General features: G+C 40.4%; 1 protein-coding gene across 2 annotated transcripts; it reads right to left on the bottom strand.

The window, feature by feature from the left end:
* Window positions 1-2,159: 2,159 nt before the first annotated feature.
* Window positions 2,160-22,477, bottom strand: LOC145981564 (uncharacterized). Of its 2 annotated transcripts, XR_014440969.1 has the most exons (4): window positions 22,265-22,477; window positions 19,751-19,884; window positions 7,449-7,582; window positions 4,081-4,120 (listed from the first exon to the last, which is right to left on the bottom strand). XR_014440969.1 is itself a non-coding variant. In XM_083114909.1 (3 exons), the coding sequence occupies exons 1-3, from the start codon at window positions 22,410-22,412 to the stop codon at window positions 2,243-2,245; spliced, it is 360 nt and encodes a 119-aa protein (XP_082971035.1). In that variant the 5' UTR covers window positions 22,413-22,477; the 3' UTR covers window positions 2,160-2,242. The 2 variants fall into 2 exon arrangements, 1 of the variants encoding a protein (XP_082971035.1); XM_083114909.1 differs by lacking the exons at window positions 4,081-4,120; window positions 7,449-7,582 and adding an exon at window positions 2,160-2,320.

The following is a 22,477-nucleotide window of genomic DNA, read 5'->3' as shown; positions in this document are numbered from 1 at the left end:
AGGTCGGCGCTCGAATCTTGAAAGAAAGTCACATGCACATAGCTATATATGTACTAAACAAATTAATATTTGTTAATCAAGTTGGTATTATAAGCAGGAAAGTGATATCATGCAGAATACACCACTTTGAAAAGGTGAAAATCGTCATACTCTTATAAATGAACTCTCTTATTATTCGATATTTAATTAACTTCAGTTGGAGAGCCCGAGGGGAAGGGTGACGAAGTGTCTGACATGGGGCGTCCCCCTGCCTCCTCTGGCGTCGTCACTGCTTCCAACCCTCTAATAACTTCGCTGCTGGTAGTCTCGAAATACACCCTGGCCGTAAATAGGCTCCCGCCACCCTGACATTGGTGTCAGCTTTCCTCTGAAGTTTGATAAAACTACTTTGTGAAATTTGTTTAGTAACGATTGAAAATGTAGACAGTAGATACTACATGTATTTTGCTCATAAACTTGAAGGCTAAATTCACAGAATAAAAAGAACAGCTACAACATTCCTTCATCTGATTTACAGAAAGGCTAATCGGGACTTTAAAGTGGGATTCAAATCACTATGTTCCTTCACCGGGTATCGAACCCGGCACCCCTTGATTACAAGGTGACGACGCTACCACTGTACCATCGGGGAGTCCCCATAGAACAACGTTTCCTTCAACGACGATTATACAGAACTTAGTGCACTTCCTTCATTTGAAATCTATTCTATATCAGGCTCAGTATTTCGTTATTACAATCCAAGGAATAGTATTCTCCTTAAATAAGAAATAAATAAATAAAAAAAAGCATTTGAAATAATCTTCAAACGGACGTAAAAAAATCGAATCCAACCACCTGTAGAATGCCTGAGGGAAACAACAAGAATTTTCTCAACAAAGACATTTCCGAAATTTCCATAACATTCTAAAAATTTCGCAACCCGTGCAAATAATCACGTGGTAAAATCTTGTCATGGTTCCCTGTAAACACTAAAATCACCAAATTACTTCTTTCCATATTTCCCGTATTTCCTCCTCCTCTTTAGCTCTCAGCTGTTCGGAGTGGGATAATGCAAGATTATTTGTCCCTAATTATCTCTTTCTCTTAGTCTTGCTAATATCTTAGACTCCTTAATAACTTTCCCAACAACTCCTTATCAATTTGTACTGCCATGTTTCCCACAATGTTTTTCCTACTTCCTAATAACAATCACTTCTGTACACCCTTTGATGTAAAAATTAAATAATAATAATAAACCCTATCCGTCGGTCCGTTTATCTTTCCAATCTATAGAGCTGAGACTATGTTTACAAGATAAATCTCGGACTCAGATACTCCACGATCTTTTGGCCCCTCCTTCCACCTTCTCTACCTGCCCTTTTACTTGATGTTATTCAGAATTGTATTAGTATCTGGAGTACTATCGTAACATAAAATTATTAACCTGGAATGAATTGAAAAATAAAAATGGGGAGTAACCCTGTGTTTCGAAAGAGTATAGAAAATAAGTTTAGGTATTCATTCATTCATTCCTCTCTCTAGAATAGTCTTCTTTTGACTTAACACGCGCTTATCAACGTTTCTAATTGAAATACCTTTTTCCAAGCAAACAAGTATTTGCAACTGATTAAATATTTTGCTTTTATTTTTTCGAGACATTCGAGACGAGACGAGACTTTTCAAAAGCCGTCCCGTCCCGTCTCGTGTCTCGTCTCGAAAACGAGACGAGAAAGGCATTCCGTCTCGTCCCGTCTCGAATTTCAAAAGGCTTGTCCCGTCTCGTGTCTCGTCTCGAAAACGAGACGAGACGGGACATGTCCCGTCCCGTGAGCAACACTAGTTGCGCGATGTGCTAACTACTCCGCCACGGGGGCCGGCGTGCCACAGTTTGAGAACCACTGCACTAAACAATGGATAATGTAGAACCGTTGTCACTAACATTCAAAGAATTAATAAAGTTTTCATGACTCGTTTTCCGGAGAGAAGTGCCCCCTCCCAGGCTGGATACTCCCATGTCCCCTACCAAAATTCCTGGCGACGCCGGGCATACCTGGGTCAAGTAAATAGAAAATCCCCGCTACCTATCCAAGTTAATTCATGCCCTGCTAGGGCACGTTCTATATCTAATAATTGCCTTGCCTTTAAAGACGTAATTTGCTGTATTTTTTTTTTATCTACACTTGACTTCCAATCATTTTACATGGCACAGAATTACATTTAGAACACTACTGTCGAAACATTTCTTGTTCGCCTCAGGCAGATTCTAGTTTTCATCTTCATCCGATGCTAGGCTTTCTGGAATATCGAATGCACTGTCGTCCGCATCAAGGGCATCGGCATCCTTTGAAATAAGAGAAATTGCCACACAATCAGCTGTTAGGGAGTTTCACACCGAAGTGACAAGCGACATGGGCACTTCTAACTGTAAAAACACATTTACTTCATGCGTGACCATCAGGTCGAAGCGACACGCTGCACGATATATGGGGGAGAATTCACACCAAAGCAGCAAGTGGCAAGCGACACGGTCCCTTTAGGGAGAATTCACACCGAAGCGACACGTGCCGATTGATGATATCACCAATTGAATGCGACCTGTTCTGCTGCTACGGTGTGAAACGATGCTGTTGATTGGCTCGTTTCTACGCGACATGTATCCCGTGTCGCTTCGATGTTGATTTCGTTTATTTTATTTCGTTTTTCTGCCACCATGGCTAATCGCGAAGATGAGGATGGGTGGTGATGTTACAGGGTGGCTCCTCACCGGGAATTGCTTGAATTCCGGGAATTATGCGTGAATTCTGCTTGAATTTTTCTCCGTAGACGTGAAAAAGTGCAACTTTTATTAATCCAATAATGTGTAATATTTATAAATGCCCTGAGGCAAGTTTTTCACAGATTAGTTTTTATTTTTGTCGAGGGAGGATAAAAAAAGCTGCGTGGAAAATAAAACAGAATTCTCTCAATCCATTTACTTTGTTAGTGTCCTTTGCAGAACAATATCGACAGACGGAAGATAAGATATTTTAAAGATGATTAGGTAAATTTTAGTCTGAAATTGTTACACAATAACAACTTTTTGTAGATTGATTGATTGATTTGCTTTATTTTACTTCGCTTTTTGTGCCAGTTTTGGCTAATTTACGAAGATCGGGATGAGCGATGATATGATGAGATTGATGAATGGACACTTCTCACAAACATCCATGCCCAGGTCAGGATTCGAACCCAGGACCCCTGTCGTCATTTTTTTGTAGATGAGAATATAAACCGTAACATTTGTGGCTTGTGCTTGTAGATGTATTTCCAGTCTGAAAATGTGAAGTTGGAAATACAATATAATCTTAAATTGTATTAAATATATATTTTAAACTATATATACCATTTAATTTAATTGAATTAAGAATTTTTGGATACATTGGAATCACACACACCCTTTATATTGTTAATATATTTGTGTGTGTATGTGTGTGGATGGTGAGAGGCGGTAATATGTAAGTTGAAATAGAGAAAACATGTGCTTGTAGCCTTAAAATTTTGGAATATTCCCTTTGAAAACCGGGAATTATAATCGTATTTTATCAAGGTCCTAGAGTAGCCACCCTGTGTGATGAAATTGATGACAGGTCAATAACAAAGAACATCAATGACAAGGCAGGAATTTTTTCCCTTTCCCCCACCAGGTACCCATTGTGTAAAGGCTGGGCAGGCTCCAGAGCCTGTATGCAGGAACAATGTCGGAAAAATTCCCACTTGAAACCACTCACCTCCCGCGTGGAAAATTATACTGCATAATTTTGATAATCTGTTCCAAACAATAAAAATTCATTTAATTAAAACCGTGGAGTAAATCTAAAAAAAATTAAATGCATTTTCAGTCAGTGTTAATATAATTTTAAAATGAAACAAGTATCCTGTCAGTACTTTCATAGGTATACTGAAAACTGGTGCAAGCAAATAAGGAAGAAACCATTTACAATTTTTGTGTAAGATATAGCTGCAATTTAGATTCTAATGCCCCACTCCGATGGTGGGCGAATCGTTACACCCAAGTTTTTTTTTACATGTATTAATTTGAATAATTATTATTATTTACTGTTACCTCTTGGTCTCTGTGGGCTTTTTCTTCTTCCATTCTATCCTGAAACGAAAGATGAACATGTGATAATGCTTAATAGTAATTCAATAAGAAAAAAGTCACCCTAACATCTATTGATGAATAAATAGCCAATTTCCACAGCTTCTCACCTTTCGCCTATTTCCTGCAAATGAAAGGAGATAGGCGAAGCAGGCAATTCTATAAGATTGCGAACAATTGTGGAAATTGTCTTTGGAGTAGCATGGAGAAAATTGCTAGATTGAAATAGGCATATGGTGTCATTTACGCGATTTTAGGGATGGCATAGAGGACGACAACTGCATCCACCCAAATGTAAAAGTAGTGTATAAAATTGAATAGTATCTGTTACTTTAATTATATAAATTTGTAGAATCTTATTATTTTAAAACTCAATATGAGAAGAAAACTAGAACTGGGGCTGGAACTAAGAAAAGTAGTTCGCCCCCTCGGAGAAGTTGGTTACCGCCACTGATTATACTGTATACCTCCATTTTGAATTTAAATATGTGACCATTACTCAAATGTCCCAGACCTGTTATTAAATATAAATGGCGATATGCAATAGCAGCAGATACCACGAAATATAATGATTTTTCGCAATACTTGTGACGTACAATGTCTCATAACGTGAAAACGGTTGGAATTTATAAATACGTTAAGAACGAAAAAAAGTTCATTTTATCGATTAGAACATTTTTTGTTTGGAACTTTTTCCCGTATCTCCGGCGGTTGATGAAGTATGACCCAAAAACATATAATTGGCCGCCATTTTTCGACATGGCGGCGAAAGCTTAACTCTGGTTGTGGACAACGGCGGCGCCAGGATTAATCATCAAGGGGTGCTGAGGGGTTGCGGAAAGAAATTTAGGGGATGCGATGCTGAAAATAAAGAAAACATGGAACACGCATGCAACCTTTCAAAACTGGGGGAGCAAGGTGCCAAAAACTGGGGGGGGGGGGGCAAGGACAGTTTACTTTCCCTTGGTATATAAGGTTTAGCATAGTGCGGAGGCAAAAATAGCAAAATGTGTGGTGGGGCAACTGCACCCCTAATGGACGCCACTGATTAACCTAAATTACTGACTGAAATGAAATTATATGTGTGAAGTATATAACTTTAGATTGACATCCATTTTCCAGGGAGGCTGTGCCCCCCTTGGCCACCCCCTGGACGTCAATGATGATATGTATTAAGTCTTGTAATCCATGAAAGTGGTCATACAATGTAAACATTCGGATATACGTTGCAGTCTTATTGAACTGTGTAGTGAAATACAAAATGAAACTATCCTTGCCTTTAAAAACCATTTTTGAACCTTTTCAATGTAACCAATGGAGGTACAATATACATAGTACATTAATATGTACCTTCCGTCTGCCACTCCAGGACAAACCGCGATGTGCACAGCAACTTTGTCTTCGTTAAAATCCCTTCTGCCGCACTATCCCCAACAACGAACTGTAAAATTTCTTCGTGAACATTGGGCCTGCCTCTTCCTAACAGTTTTTGAAAAAGCCTGAAATTGTACGTTTACTAGACATGTTACGTGGAACAAATACATAGAACGTATTAACAAGAAAACCACCCTTCACGTAACAACTCGCATAAAATACAATTTCCCGAGCACGACCTGGTGATACCCAATGTATATAGAAGATACCTTTGAAAGCAGCTGAAATTTTTGCGTCAGTGCGAGGAAGAACAAGCAGGCGGAAAATAAACCGTTTATCAACACTGCAGAAAGGAAAAAAAACTCACATTAAGCTATAGTCAATTATCGAAAACCAAACAGACCACTTGAAGAAATATTCAAAACAACAATAGTGACGAAATTTAAAAAAAAAACGAATGCTGATCTTTATAGAGGCTGCCGCCAGTACAGGAAAGTACGTGAGTCGTTCAATATATAAGTTTCCGTATGCTGTAAAAAAAATATTTTTAAGATGCATTAGAAAACTATACATACATGTGTAGGAGGATCCTTCCTCACTTCTCCACATAATCCCCATAGAGATTCAGGCATTTGAACCACCGTTGCACCAATTTGTCCATACCCTTTGCAAGAAAATAAGGGCTCTGGCTATTGAGCACTATTCTCACATTCCGCTTCACTTCTTCATCTGTTTCGAAACGGTAACCTTGCGGGCCTCCCCCATGGCGCAGTGGTAGCGTCATTGCCTTGTAATCGAGGGGTCCCGAGTTCGATACCCGGTGGAGGCACAAGTGGTTCGGATCCCACTTTAAACTGTAGGTCCAGTCCGGATTAGCCTTACTGTGCATAAAGTGGACTTAAAACACCAACTCAAACCAAACCAAGGTAACCTTGCAATTCAGACTTTAACACCAGAAAAAGATGGAAATCACTCTGTGCTAAATCGGGGCTGTATGGAGGGTAAGGCAGCCGTTCCCACCTAAATTCTTCAATTTTGTGTTGTGTTTGCACTGCTGAGTGGGGGGCGAGCGTTATCGTCAAGAAGAATGATACCAGCTGACAGGAGACCTGGTCGCTTATGTCGAATTGAGTTATTCAGTTTATCCAATGTTTGACAATAACGGTCAGCATTAATAGTTCTTCCTCGTTCCAAAAAGTCCATAAGCAGAACGCCCTTAGCATCCATGCTTCTGAACTCCTTATGATGCGAGCCCGCATTTTCTGAACAAGCATTTACTTTTCGCCCTTGAGCGCATGCGCCTTCACGTCTGATAACGAATCGATTGTTGTTCCTTGTAGACGAAGGATGGCGCTTGTCAACCATGTGCTTCTTTTTAATGGCATTGCTTTATACAATATTTTATAGCACAGGGAAACTTATATATTGAACGTCCCTAGTACGTAAAATCTCTTTCAGTGCTTGCCTGTTGCATCAGTTCCTAACATTCGGCGCTCAATATGTTTCAGTTGAACGTTGGGGGTGCTGAAACGGGTGCGGAAGAAAATTAAGGAGAGCACCCCCTCGCGCCGCCCCTGGTTGTGGTAGACTGCGTATCAATATAAGGATTCAGGTTTGATATTTTCCTCTATATAGGGATGGGGCAGTGGCGTGCCCAAGGGAGGTTGGTGGGGATCATAACCTCCCTCTTTGACTCGGTACTAAACAAAGAGAACGTCAAAGGCAAGAAAAGACGATAAATAAGGCTGATTATTTAAAAAAGTATGCGTAACTCCCCCCACCCCTACAAAATCCTGGGCACGCCACTGGAGAGGGTATCCGTATTACTGAGCTATACCTAAATAAGACAGACATTTGAAAACCCAGACAAAACTGCACCAATTTTCGTCTCGCTTTGTCAGCTTTCGACCTATACGATATCTTCAAGAAATGTCTACGTTGTGAATCTAATACTAACCTTCGCTGCATAATGTCTCTGGATCTTTCTGTAGAACCCGTAGCCTACAGCTGCAATAGACATCAGGATTATTATGTTCGTGATTAACAAAATATAGGAAAACAACTGAAGCTTCTTCGCGCTAGCTATGATACCTGCGAAAAGATTAAGATTAGATGGTTATTGTTGACGTGTTGCCAACCAAGGAATAGAAGCATGTTACTTTTATTTTATCAACGTTCTGGGAAATCTATAGATGAGGAGATTATGGTATAAAAAGATGAGAAACTAATGCGTTGCACCATTTATTTACATAAAGCACTTTCTACCGTGCGTCCATTTCGATCTGCAGCCGAGAGATCGGGAGAAGCGTGGCGGGCGGCGCTGACGGAGATGCCGACATTTGCATATGCAGACATTTATATAAATATTGCAAAACGAGCACTAACCTGTGTTATAACACGCAAAAGTTCTTCTGTAATTCATCCAAGTTCTGCTCTTATATACACAAATAAATACGCTATAGAAACGATGTTAAGAGCCACAGATAATAAAGCATTTTAATCATAGTTTTGACCAGTAACGTCCTGTTTAAGTTTATATCCTTGAAAGAGTTTTGTGGCCATGGGAATCGTTTGGAGGTTTCGAATGTGCAACACTGTATCAGGATTACACTGCAGACGAAACCGATAAAAGTGAATGGTTTTCGTGAGCTTCCTTGCAATCCGAAATATCCGAGCTCGAGTTTTTTGTTCCTTCGCGACTAGATGAAGACAGAGTTGTAAATATAGTGGCGAGCAATGTAAACCAAGAGCGTGTTAATTCCGTACTGTGCGCAAGAGTGTTATTCTTGGTTACTTGCAGTTACTTGTTTGTGTTATTGTAGTGTGTATGTGTGACGTGTCAGTGAGACGATTGGAATGCCAGCCGCAAGATTCACGTTAGAACAAAGATTTTTTATGTATGACACGTACGTGAAAACAAACTCGTGTCGAGACGTGTGTAGGTAATTTGTACAAAAATTCCCATGCGTTTCAACTCCACACAGAGATACGGTTAGACATCTTGTCCTTAAATTACGAGAAACTGTATCGTTAAATTTTAAAACACCTAAGCAAAAACGACGGATTCTAACCGAAGCAAAACTCGATGATATTGGTGCAGCGTTAGAACGTTCTCCAAACAAACCTCTACGCCTTGTTTCACAAGAGGTGGGCGTGTCAAAATCATCGGCACATACAGTCACTAAGCTACTAAAATTAAAACCATACTCTTATAACACAGGTTAGTGCTCGTTTTGCAATATTTATATAAATGTCTGCATATGTCCATAAAAATAAGCGGGCATTTCAGGCCGCAAATGTCGGCATCTCCGTCAGCGCCGCCCGCCACGCTTCTCCCGATCTCTCGGCTGCAGATCGAAATGGACGCACTATTATCATGCTCTTTATTCTTCTCCTGTCAAGTAACCGGAAGTGCCTATATCGTCTTAGTGGCGTCACCAGAATTTGCGCTGGTAGCCTTTTTAGGACTGCAAATTGATGAGATGAGGTCTGGTATCATTCTTTCAGTATGTCTTCCTCTCTCTCTCTCTCTCTCTTTTCCTATTTCTCTAGTAATCTTTCCACTCGTTCTGTCTGCCTGTATCTAATCTATTTTCTCCATTTCTCCCCCTCTCTCTCTCCATCTCTTGTGTGTGTGTGTGTGTGTACACGTACATAGGTAGTATATACCTTTCTCTGATCTCGCTCTTACAGCGTGTCTTCTCTGTATCTTAACCTCTATTTTTATCTGCCTTTATCTAATCTTTTTTCTCCATTTCTCTCTCTCTCTCTCTCTCTCTCCTTAACCTCTTTCCCTTCTTCTTTATGTACTGTTACTTTTTTGCCTTTCTCTACTAGGCTAATCTCTTTCTCTCTCTCTCTCTCTCTCTCTCTCTCTCTCTCTCTCCATATATATATATATATATATATATATATATATATTCATTCTTCCTCTCATTCTCTTTTCTTCATTCATTTTATCTAATTTCTTTGTCTCTGTATCTCTTTCTTTCTTCTGTATTTCTCTTCCGCACGCTCTCTCTCTCTCTCTCTCTCTCTCTGTGTGTGTGCGTGCGTCTCATATTCACGTACAATGAGGGCGGGTGGGAGAGTGGAAGACAGATGATTTTTTATTTATTTAGAACTATATGTAGTGCTGTATACAGAAAATATCAAAGTAGAGCACTTTTACCCACGTAAAAGAAGAGAATGAACAAATAAAATGAACATAATAATAAAATACAAGATGTTTGACAATGACAAGAAAGATATGAAAATATGAACAGTAGTATAAAATAACCCAATGTTAAAGTAGTAGATAGGAAGAGATATGAGAAGATAGAAGGGAAGAAAGAAAGAAAGAGAAAGATGGAGAAACTGAGGAAGACAGAAATACCAATAGAGGAATGGCAGAAGAAAGATAAAGAGAAACAGAGGAAGGAATAAAGAAAGGAAGAAGTAACGGAAATGATAGAATAGAGGAAAGATGGCGAAAGAAAAAGATAAACAGAGTAAAAGAGAGATGAGAATGAAAGGCGAAAGAGAGAAAGATAAAGAAACAAAGGAAGACGAGAGAAAGATAAAGAAACAAATGAAGAAGAGAGCAAGATAAAGAAACAAATGAAGAAGAGAAAAAGATAAGGAAACAAAGGAAGAAGAGGGAAAGATAAAGAGAGATACGAAGAAGATAGACAGATAAAGAAACAAGGGAAGAAAGATAAAGAAACAAAGGAAGACGAGAGAAAGATAAAGAAACAAATGAAGAAGAGAGAAAGATAAAGAAACAAATGAAGAAGAGAAAATGATAAGGAAACAAAGGAAGAAGAGGAAAAGATAAAGAGACATACGAAGAAGATAGACAGATAAAGAAACAAGGGAAGAAGAAAGAAAGATAAGTAAACAAAGGAAAAACATAGAAAGTTAAGGAAACATAGGGAGAAGAGAGAAAGATAAAGAAACAAAGGAAGAAAAGAGAAAGATAAAGAAACAAAGGAAGAAGAGAGAGAAAGATAAAGAAACAAATGAAGAAGAGAAAAAGATAAGGAAACAAAGGAAGAAGAGGGAAAGATAAAGAGACATACGAAGAAGATAGACAGATAAAGAAACAAGGGAAGAAAGATAAAGAAACAAAGGAAGAAGATAGAAAGATAAGTAAACAAAGGAAAACATAGAAAGTTAAGGAAACAAAGGGAGAAGAGAGAAAGATAAAGAAACAAAGGAAGAAGAGAGAAAGATAAAGAAACAAAGGAAGAAGAGAGCGAAAGAGAACGAAACACAGGAAGAAGAGAGAAAAGAGAAACAGACTAGGAAGATGAAAAACAGAGGGGAGAAGAGAAAATAAAGAAAAACGGGGCCATGGCAACTCACTATTTACTTTCCAATTCCATAACAACATAATGGAGCAGTGATACTTAAATCGACCTATGGTTTCTACTCTCAAGTCATTCCCACTCGACATGAACATACCTGGAGCATAATGCCTTGTGTCGTTGAGAACATTATAGTAAAATTTGCTTATATTTACGCCAGAAATTCGCTCTATCTCGTCCAATATATTTTCTTTTTTTTCCTTCCCTGCTTTCCAGAGAAGTCTTCCTCTGTGCGTTTCCATTGCTCTTAATCTAGGATTAACGCTAATGTTCGATAAATATCCTTCGGTTCTGGTTGCTAGACGATTATACTCACTTGAACAATTGGTTTAACAATGGACTTCGTATCATTATTTGGTACACAACTTTTCGCATAAACAATAACTGACACCACATGCCAACATTTCAACTCTGAAAATTACTTAATTATTACGAGGGACATTCCGAAAGTAAGTTTCGTCATTTTTTTCACAGGGAACCTGTATTACAAAGTGAGAAAACACATTGCCATAACAAAAGACAATCTTTCCTGAATTCACGACGCGAGGAGCGAGAGCAGAGGAGCGATGGCGCATGCGCAGAGTGCCGAAGAATAGAGATAAGCAGCACACCGACGTACCCGAGCTCATTCGCTCTGGGACGCGTAGGGTGTAATTTGCTTTGATTACCTCACTACAAGGACCGCCAATGCGGCACTATATTGCCACACACTAAGCAAACTGAAGTCCGCCATTCGACGCAAGAGACTAGGGCTCTTGAGTCGAGAGGTTTTGTTCTTGAAGGACAATGCAAGACCCCACACAGCAAGGGTCACTGCAGAATACATTCGTCGTCTCGGATGAGAGAGATTGAATCACCCGGCCTGCAGCCCTGATCTTGCCCCATCAGACTTCCACATTCTTCCTGGGTTGAAGTCAGCACTATCGGGACGTCACTTCGGAAGCAACGAAGAGGGTTTCTTGAAATTGATTTCACGGTACGACAAATATATCAATGTTGGTGGCGACTATGCGGAAAAATAGCCAAAAGATTGTATTTTGTTATGACATTGTATTCTTCTGTTCGTAATAAAGCTTCTCTGTGAAAAAAAATGACGATACTTACTTTCGGAACGTTCCTCTTATTATTTATATATTACCTTAATCAAAGATTACAAAACTTTTCATTTCATTATTTTGTATCCTATTCAGGTTATTCCTGACAGAAGCAGTGGCGGCGAGTAGGGGGGCAGTTGCCTCCTCACTTTTGGCCCCTCTCTATGGTCTCTTCTTGTCTACCAAGAGAAAGTAAACTGTCCTCCCCCCCTCAGTTTTGGCACCCGATCGCCGCTACTGGTTAGAAGTATACTTTTTGCAAATTGTATAAATACACTTAATATAAAGAACAAATAACAATAAAGCCCTACCTGCATGTTTGAAAGTTTTAATATCAGATTTAAAGTAACAATTTAACAGTTCTTGTACGTTTATTGTTAAGTTGCTGATTCTATACCGCGTTTGTTAGAACCTGTCCCGTTTCCCGCGCTAGCGATCGCTCGACAGTTTCGGTGCCAATGAGAAACGAGGAAAAATTCGTCTGCTGGGCAGCGAGGAGCGAATGGAAGCCAGAAGAGAGGCGCTTACGTAGACGATGTTGCCACGTTGCGTATTTTAATTGGCTGCCTGGCTTTGACTTTCCCCAGCACGGAGAAGAGCCAGCGATCAGCTAGCGCGGGAACTGGGACAGGTTGTAACAAACGCGGCGTGTTTAGTTCATAGGCCCTCTTGGATATAGAAAAATTGATTACTCATTACTTTCTTCCTTACATTCTTTTTATACCTTGTCCTTCTTTCTGTTTTTTTTCTTTCTATTTCGCCTTCTTTTCAATATCTACTTATTACAATTTATTTCTTGCTTTCTCTCTCTCTCTCTCTCTCTCTCTCTCTCTCTCTCTCTCTCTCTCTCTCTCACACACACACACACACACACTTCCTATTTTGTTGATTATTTCTTTTCCTATTGTTTCTCTCCTGGTTTCTGTCTGTCTTTATTCTCTTTCTCTTGTTTCTTTTTCTGTCCTTAAAATCTGTCTCTCTCTCTCTCAATATTCTTTTCTTCCTCTCTCATTCGTTTTCATTTCTCTTCCTTTTCTTTACTGTTTCTCTCTCTGTGTCAGTCTGTCCGCTTGTCTTTAACATTTATCTCTTGATATCGTGCTGACTAACCTTGTCACCTTTCAATCAAAGGATCCTCGATTCGAATCCTAGTGGTTCTGTTTAAACCAGAGGCCGCACCCCTTTTTCATAACCTATTTTCAGCCGAAAATACTGTTAGCCCTTCACAGAGAAATAGTTTGGAGTAACCAACCAAAATAGTTTATGGCGATAAACAAGTGACATGATTATTCATCAACAGGCTACTAAATGCAGAAATAAAAAGTAGGCTTAATTCAGGAAATGCATGTTACTTCTCTCTTCATAAACTTTTGTCTTCTCGTTTAATATCTAAGAAACTAAAAGTTAAAATATACAAAACAGTAATTTTGCCTGTGGTATTATATGGGTGTGAAACTTGGTCCCTTACATTGAAAGAGGAACATAAATTGAGAGTATTTGAAAATAAGATCCTGAGGAAAATATTTGGACCTAAAAGGGATGAGGAGACAGGTGAGTGGAGAAGGTTACATAATTTAGAACTACATAATTTGTATTCGTGTCCAGATATTATTAGAATAATTAAATCAAGAAGACTTAGGTGGGCAGGCACGAATGGGAGAGGAAAGAATAGTTTACAGGATTCTTGTTGGGACACCTGATGTTAAGAGACCTGTAGGAAGGCCAAGACGAAGATGGAGGGACAACGCGTAGATGGACCTAAAGGAAATCGGTAGGGATGGAAAAGAGTATATATAGATCTTGCTCAAGATAGGGACAAATGGAAGGCCTGTGTTGCTGCAGCCATGAACCTTCGGGTTTAAGAAGGCTAGAGAGTTAGTTAGTTAGTTAATGCTCTTTGCTTATGATTACCAAGGAATTTGTTAAAGATTAGTTACCAGAAAGTTTAACCAAATGTGTTTTGTTAATTGAAACGAAAACACTTATGAGATGGTACACTATAACTTATGAGAACCACATACTGAGCGTTGGTACTGAAGAAAGGTCACTCACTATTATTGTATTCTACAGCAACCCATTAATACTAACATGAAAGGGAAGCCACATTTACTTCCCTGTACATGTTGTTGTGGTCAAACCAGTGGCGCAACAACAGGGGGCAGGGAACATTGCCCCACCCCCCAACCATGGACGGAAATCAATTCGAATCAGGGGAAAATGCGCCCGGGAAAAATGCGCTCTCGCAATAAAAGTGGGAAAAATGCGCCCTCCCAAGAGTAACCACATTAGAAAGTGGGAAAAATGCGCCCAGCACACATGACCAGTCAGCAGGAGAGAAACTGACAGCGTTTCTTGACTACTTTGTGCAACAATGGCTGCAAAATCCAAATCTACCAGTTGATGTGTGGCACTGTGGAGATGCAAAGCACCGCACGAACAATGCTGCCGAAGGGTGGAACAATAAGCTGCATGAGAAAGTTCGACTTCATCCCAACTTCTACACCCTTCTGAAGACGCTGAAGCAGGAAGCGGAATACAGCGGATACAAATATGACAGGGCTAGCATCGGTTTGGAAGGAACGAATAGGAAACGAACGTACATAAAACTGGATGAACAGATTAGCAAAATTTTACATACTTACAAAACAAGCACACCCAAGGACCTTACCAAGTGCCTGAGAAGTCTGGCGTACATCCAAAAAATGGAGTAAAAGATCGTCAACGGAGGAAATGGAAATACAAATGTAAATAAAATCTTTAATGAAATAAAATAAAAATTACAACATATTAAATAAAAATTACAAAAGTAAAATTTAAAAAAAAATTATGACAACGGACATCATGTCCAGCTTCTAAACACGCCAGAAAAATGAATATTTTTACTGTACTTTAAAAACAAAATTATCTTTCCTGACAGTCCCAAGCCTGTGTTAAGTGTGAGGGGAAGCTGCGAAAAGGTTGTTTTAATCAACATATTATAATATTGGTGAAGGTTGTGTGTGCTGGGCGCATTTTTCCCACTTTTATTGCGAGAGTGCAATTTTCCCGGGCGCATTTTTCCCGACACCATCAATTCAAGGTAGGGACAAACATTGACGGCCAAGGACATCTGCAGAGGGCGGGGCACAGAGGGTTAATTGCACCCGTCGATTTCAAATTTTATGCAAATAAAAATACATTTCGTAAAATTTTCTTGCTCGCTTCGCTCGCAGTTCTGCCTTTTGTCAGTCTCATTAATTTTAGAGTCGTAGCTGAGGGGCGGCGGGAGTCGGCCCTTGGCGCCGAACGATCTAAATGAAAAAAGTTGTAAAAGAGAAAATGCCATGGCGCCCGGTCAAATTATTTGCGCCCTGTTAAATCAATATTATTTTCAGTTTGCAAAAGGATCTAAAAATGTTCTTACTTGCTTCGCTCGCAATGTGTTATTTTCTGTAATGCCTTGTAAATTACCACAGTAAGATTTTTCTTAATTGATTCTATCTTAAATGCATGAACCATCATTTTTGCTGTTGGTTTATTAAGAGGAGGGAACATATGTTGTACATGAAAGTTATACAGAGCATTCCCTGACATTCGCTACGAGACTCGGCGGAAACCGGCCCGGCGTCAGCGCTTGTCTTTGCCAGTGAACGGGTCCGCGACAGTCGCACGCTACAGTCTGTTTTTCTTTCGCTCTCCCTGCCTTCGCTCTCTTTCCCTTTCTGTTGACGCTGCAGACTGACGCCAGTATAATCCTCCCTCTGAAGTTGTGTTGTCTCCTGTCCGTGTGTTGAATATTGTGGCTTAATATGGCACCACAAAAGTTCACATTACAACAAAGGATTTATCTTGTCGTATGTTACTTCGGGAAGAGGAATTGTGGTGAAGTGCGACGACGTTTTGCAACGAAATTTCCTGGTGTTCCCGTTCCACATCGGATCACTATATTCAGTGGCGTCCCGTAGCCTCAAATTTGGCCGGGGCTTATTTTTTAAAGAATTTAAAATATAATGACAATTCACATGAATTACAAAAAATAGGTATTTATATTCTTATAAACTACAAAACTGGACTTATTTTTTTAAATTCTTTAAAATATAATGACAATTCACATGATTACAAAACAAACAGGTATTGTTGTGAAACGTACCTTTCTGCGAACGTTGACTCCTGTTCTTCTGCTCACCAAATTTTGTTATTACTTTTTCGTTGAAGCCCTCTATGTTTGAAATGTATTCTATCTCTATTGTAAGCAAGTGCCAAGGCATTTGGTCTGTCTTGTCCCATTGAATTTCTTAAGCAGGTTTTAATACGCTTCAATGTGCTGAAACATCGTTCAGATTCAGCTGTTGCCACTGGAGTTATTAAAACTATGTTTGTCATTTTTACTGTTTCTGAAAAGGTACCCTCTAAATAATTTTAAATACAAAATGAATGCAATCTACTGATAGAGTTTGTATTTTTCAACTCTTCATTACAATAAAGAACACGAAGTTCCCTCTTTAGTTTTCCCTCTTCTATGAAGGGATAATAAATCTGGGAAGATGCCTCTGTTTAAAGATTGTTCTCTTTCATTATGTCCTCGTAGAGCAAGTTCATGTCGACCACAGAATTTTAAGCAATCGATAATTCTATTTAATATATGCCCATTTTTCCGGACAAATTCATTGTGTCTTGTAATTGACAGCCTATGTCCTTCATCAATTTGTGTTCGAACATCAACGCTGCCAAACTCACTCAAACATAGAGATTGAAAGCCACCAAAACACTACAGAACAACACGTGAGATCGAACGCGACGCAACGGAATTAGCCCCGAATCAGCACACAAATCCAATGCACTCTCCCCTCCTCTCTCTGCTAGCATGTAACCTTCACTGTAGCGTAGGTGGGTGTAGGCCACGCCTTCCTTTGCGACGTGCCCCGGAAAACGACAATTGACATCAATGCCGCTAGGAGCGCTGTCGTATCCATTGCAACAGACGATGAATTTACGTGGGTAAAAATCGCCTTTTAAAAGACTGTGTGATAGTTATGCGTTATGGTGATTGATAATTACGTGAATACGTCCGTTTTTCTTTAGGGGCTAAGCCCCGGAAGCCCCAAGGGACGAGACGCCACTGACTATATTAAACCTCGTAAAAAAGTTTAGAGTAACAGGGTCAGTTCTGAATAAAAGTGGAATGAAAAATGGGGATATCTAAAAAATAAAGTATACAAAGACAATCCGCACACCATCCGTGAGTTAAAAGAGAGTATTGTACGAGAAATCGGGTGAATTGCAGTAGACGAACTTGCACATGTAAATGCCAATTTCCTTCGGAGGTGCCAGGAATGTATTGCAGCAGAGGGACATCATTTTCAACACCTTCTGTAGTCAAGGTTAGTACACAATATGAAAACTGTAATTTTAATAGCCGACTCTAGCGACTGTCGCTGACCCGTTCACCGGGAAAGACAAGCGCTGATGCCGGGCCGCTTGCCGCCGAATCTCGTAGCGAATGTCAGGGAATGTTCTATACATGTTATATGTTCGAAAATAATTATCTCTGGATGCATTTATCATGCATTTTCTACCTTTCGAAAATACAATTTGTGTGCTTGTTTTCTATTATTAAGATCCGGTCGTTGTAGGAACCGGCGTGCAATCACAGTGCAGAACGGTTATGTTGACAAAATCCTGTTTCCCTAATGGCTGCTTCGGGGAGGGGAATTTTTAACGTTGTTGGATCTTGTCTGAGCACTAGCTTAGCATCTTTCATAATTGGTTGTTTGACCGCGAGTTCCTTCGTAGGGAAACGCTGCAACAGAGGGTCACTGTCATAAAGGCGGTTCCCGCGCCGGATGTAAGAGCGGCGGGACTGTAGTTAATGTGAAATTGAACATTGAAAAAAATATTTCAAATCGTTTGTTCCAACACAAATGCTTTAGCACCGACTTCAAGCTCCCTTCTGCCTAATTTACGAGGATAATAACGTCTTGTCTTTGATACTACTACAGTGTGGGCGAAAAGTCACAGGACGCCTGTTTTCTTCTGACTTTTGTCTGCAAACAAATGTGTGCATGGAAATTGTACTCGTGATACCTTCGTCGTAGATCGGGAGACGTCGGAAGTGAGTAACGGGAGACATCTGGTGGACGCTGCGGAAAACAGCACCTGAAAGCCATTGTGAAGACGTCAGAATGGTGGACACCTTGGGTGCAGTGTTGCCACATGAAGGGAAATTTCCCCTTTTGCAGGGAAATTCGGACCGAAATTTTAGCCAAAAGGGAGAAGGGAATTTCGATGAAAAATACCACAGTTGCAAGGAAATTTTAAGGTCATCTGAATACATTATTACAGTTTATGTTAATTTCCAATTTCATATGCACATTTTTATGTTATTTATTTATTTTGCTATTCCTACTTTTTTCTGCTCATTTAAGTTTATTGTACGTTGCTTTTATGCATCTTTGGAGAAATAGTAACGATGAGAATTAACGGTTAAATGGATTCCTGACCAGGATTCAAACCTGGGACATCTGATCAGGAAGTGATGAAACTGAAATATGAAAATTTTTAAAAATATTTTTTTTTTCAAACGAATAACTAATTCAACGGAATACTTAACTACGTACTACTACTGCTTCCACCACCACTAATAATGCTGCTGCTGCTACTATTACTAATTATTATTATTATATAATTTGCTTAGGTGAAGGGAAAAAGTGGTCCAAAAAGGGAAATTTTGTCCCTTGGAAAGGAAAATTGTGCTCTCATATTGTGGCAACACTGCTTGGGTGGACACTAGCGTGTTCTGTGTGGAGGAGAGACTTGTGGCTGCCATGTGGTGAGTCCATGAGCGCCCACAGACCGGTAAAACCATGAAGAACATCATGCAGGATTTCGTGGCTCGATTTGGTAAAGCAGCACCTAGCAGAAAGGTGTCCTGGGACTTTTCGCCCACTCTGTACTATTACTACCAATAATAATAATAACAATGGTATTATTATTGTTGTTGTTGCTATTATTATTATTATTATTATTGGTACGTTTATCCTGGTACTTGCCCCCCAACCAGACACAAATTCGTGGTTGCGCCTCTGGGTCAAAGCAAGCAAGAAAAATGAAAAAGTCACTAGTAATTTTCATAGAAGCCTAATGATAGTCCATTGGTATTTGATAACGTGACTAAAGCGTACGTGCATGTTTCATTTTTCCATTATTTTCAACACCGCACTCCGTAAATTTCATTCCGCACCCCCTCAGCACCCCTTGATATTTGACCCTGGCGCCGCCGCTGGTGTGCCTCTGTCTCCTACATCCCCACATTACATAAAAACTCCCTCTTTTTCTAACGATTTTGAACTTTACGTTAGATATTAATAAAGTTCACTTTCATTGTTATAGACCTTTTCTACTCTTACGGTGGGCGCTCTATATGCTGGCAAGGGAAGTGGGGAGCGGGGAAGAGACCATTCTAGAGTTGACGAGCTGTATCTTTGCGGGTGGCCTTGGCTACTCTGTGCAGAGTGTGAGAAAGATACGTTTGTGTAGTTGCCACCTACTCGCCATTTGGGTGGTCGACAGCAAGGATAGAACGCAAGGATAATGACGCGCAGCCGGTAGCTCCTCCCCCTTGCTACTGCGCAGCCGGTCTTGGGCAGGGTGCACCCGCAAAGATACAGCTCGTCAACTCTAGCGCGATAAGAAAAGCAGCAGCCTGTAGAACAAGGTGGGGGCAGCATCCGCTGTTGCTGGTTGGTGTGCGGCGTAATACACTTCCCACTTTCCTTGCCAGCATGAGGGCCGCCGGCCGTAAGAGCAGAAAAGATTTATAGTGAATTACAAGCACTCACTTTAGACGCGAGGTAAGCGTGCAGCTTGCGATGGAAGTAGACCGCAGCCCCGATCACGGTGAAGATGAGCAAGTAGTTGGTGACGCTCATTATCATGAGAGCGTACTCCGTGGATTTCTGAGCTTCCCACATCCCTGGAAGTGAAAACATGGGAAACATGAACATTTGCAACTGCGATATACTACATATTCACTGATGATAGTTCATTCATTGGTCCTGCCAACAGGAGCGGTTGAAGCGTGGGCGGAGTTTGAGCTTTTGTTTTGGGGGAGGGCAGACTCTGGGAGAAGCAAGTAATGTACCTGAGGGTTGTTGAATATCCCCTAGCTTATAAGGGGTCCGGAGACCTTCCCCTGGATATTAAAAAACAACTTAAAAACACTGAGTTCTAGGCCTTTTAGATTTGAAAATGTTAAATTTCCTCGCTTAAGTAAACAAATATTATTGCCAATTTTCCGGCAATTTCGATACTTTTTCATAAAATTTCCCGTTTCACCGAAAATTGTACCTCGGTTTCTCTTTACCAAGCGATATTTTCTTTCATGTAGCAACACTGCCTCTGCTAAGCGCGACACAGAAACAGAAAGGAACAAGCCGTTTTCTCCCGCCAACGCTATTTCTAGTGGTGGCAGGCCGCGCTTTTTCTCTTTCCAGTCAACTTGTGAATCCGGGTTCATTTCTTGCTCTCTGATTGGCTGTTGGAAAGTTACGGTGCTCTGATTGTGAGAATATCTTATTTCCGCTGTACGTTAGGTTAGGTTAGGTTAGGTTAGATTAGAAAGCAGCAAATTTGCGCTGAAAGTAGGAAATAAGATATTCTCACAATCAGAGCACCGTAACTTTCCAACAGCCAATCAGAGAGCAAGAAATGAACCCGGATTCACAAGTTGACTGGAAAAAAAATTCACTGGCAGGCCACTTGTTTTTAAATAGCCCCGCGCATTTTGTCTTCGGCTCCCTCGCCCTCCCCGCTTACAATCGGGGAGGAAACCCGGGCGTCAGAAGGGTGCGATGGAGAACGATCAGCGGCGTACATACACCAGTCTTTACATAATTTACTTATATTCTAGTTTAAAAGCTTCTTTTAGCAGTTTGCATAATACATAATGAGCAATTTCCCATATATTAAAGCGAAATGTGTAGAAATATACAAGAATAGTTGGTTTAGCGGCGGTAAACGCGGTAATATTGAGAATACGCTCTCATAAACATGTCCTTGGCTTTGGGGGACTTTCAGGCTCACTGGAAAGATACGGTTTTCCAAAACTTGTGAACAAATTTAGGGAAACAGGGTCTGTTCTTTATAGGAAGCGAGGGGTGGAACGGTTTGTGCTTACTGAGGAGAAACTAGATGACGTCGGAGCACGATTGGAACATACCGTACTCCTCAAAAATCCCTCCGGCGCCTTGCACAAGAAACAGACATTTCCATGACGTATGCGTGGCGAGCTACCAAGCATCTAAATCATGCATTAGAAGAATTGAGAGATAACATCAGGAGAGAAATTGAAGCAATTTCGGAAGAGGAACTGATACGCGTTAGTGAAAATTTCCTAATAAGATGCAGTAAATGTGTTGATGCAGGAATACAACATTTTCAACACATTTTTGTAGGAAACGTTATTCCTCTCGGTTGAATAGTTATCGGCTTTTAAAAATGTGAAGTGATACGTTGTTTACATCTCTCTCAGCCGCCATTACATCTGCACTCGTGACCTAGAGGTCGCTTCTGATTGGTTATGCTGCGGAAATAGGATCGATGCTCTCCTTGAGAAATGCCATGAAATATGCCATGGCATCTGAAATGCAATAAGATTTCTCACTTTACACGGTAGCTTTTTGGTCATGGCATACATATTAAGGAAAATGCTTTCGTCTAAAGCTTGAATCACACGGAACTGGATATCCAGTACGAATGCTGTAGTTGACGCTGGACTGGCTACCCATTTGCTAGTTTTCGCCTCACACAATACTTGTTACACCGTACGTGTCGATAGTCTTTTGTTCCCATAATGGCGGCCGCGCGAGATGTAAACAACGCATCACTTCACACTTTTAAAAGACGATAACTATTCAACCGAGAGGAATATCGCATCGCATTAAATGGTTTTAGGTAGAGGAGAATGGCGCTGATAAATTACATACTTTACAATGTTTACTATACCCGTATGGAAGAATATTTTAGCTTTTTCAATTGTAAACATGCCTTTCGTGCTGTATGCACTCGGAAACCACAGACAAAAAACGCTACTTTGCAAACTCACAGATTATCTTCACATGGCCAAACTTTGCTCTGATTGGCTGTTCCACAGAATCTAGTCGAAGAAAGTTAGTAGCAATTAGAACATGTCATATTCCTCAAAACCAGTCAAGCAGTCAGTCAGGCGGCCATGATTTCTATCTAGAAAGTCAGTTCAGCGCCAACTAGGGCATTCCAACTAGAAAGCCAGTTCCATGTGATAGGGGCTTAAAGCGGGTCCAACCCCATGCCTTTTTCTGCAAAGAATCACGTACCTTCCTGAAAATCATTGAGTTCCTCGGCAGACTTGTTGGCAAGCTCGTCGGCGTACTCCTTGAGGGCATCTAAAATCATCTTGCTGGTGTCTGCGAAGGGGTCGCTCAGATCGGACAGGTCGTCCGCGTAATCTCGGTCCACGTCCATCTCGAGAGGGGTACGAATTGACACCGATTCGATTCGAGAATTCTAGCTTGAAATGCTGCAAACAA

Source organism: Lepisma saccharinum, chromosome 29, assembly GCF_977018435.1.
Source record: "Lepisma saccharinum chromosome 29, izLepSacc3.1, whole genome shotgun sequence".
Classification (NCBI taxonomy): Eukaryota; Metazoa; Arthropoda; class Insecta; order Zygentoma; family Lepismatidae; genus Lepisma; species Lepisma saccharinum.
The sequence above is the reverse complement of the archived record's forward strand: the minus strand, read 5'-3'. Positions and strand labels throughout refer to the sequence as shown.

Excerpts from the sequence above, each read along its gene's own strand:
- LOC145981564 (XM_083114909.1), bottom strand. The coding sequence starts at position 22,412 with ATGGACGTGGACCGAGATTACGCGGACGACCTGTCCGATCTGAGCGAC. Across the intron at positions 19,885-22,264 it reads ACTCAATGATTTTCAGGAAG|GGATGTGGGAAGCTCAGAAA; the intron begins GTACGTGATTCT and ends TTTCACTTCCAG. Across the intron at positions 2,321-19,750 it reads ACGCTTACCTCGCGTCTAAA|GATGCCGATGCCCTTGATGC; the intron begins GTGAGTGCTTGT and ends CTTATTTCAAAG.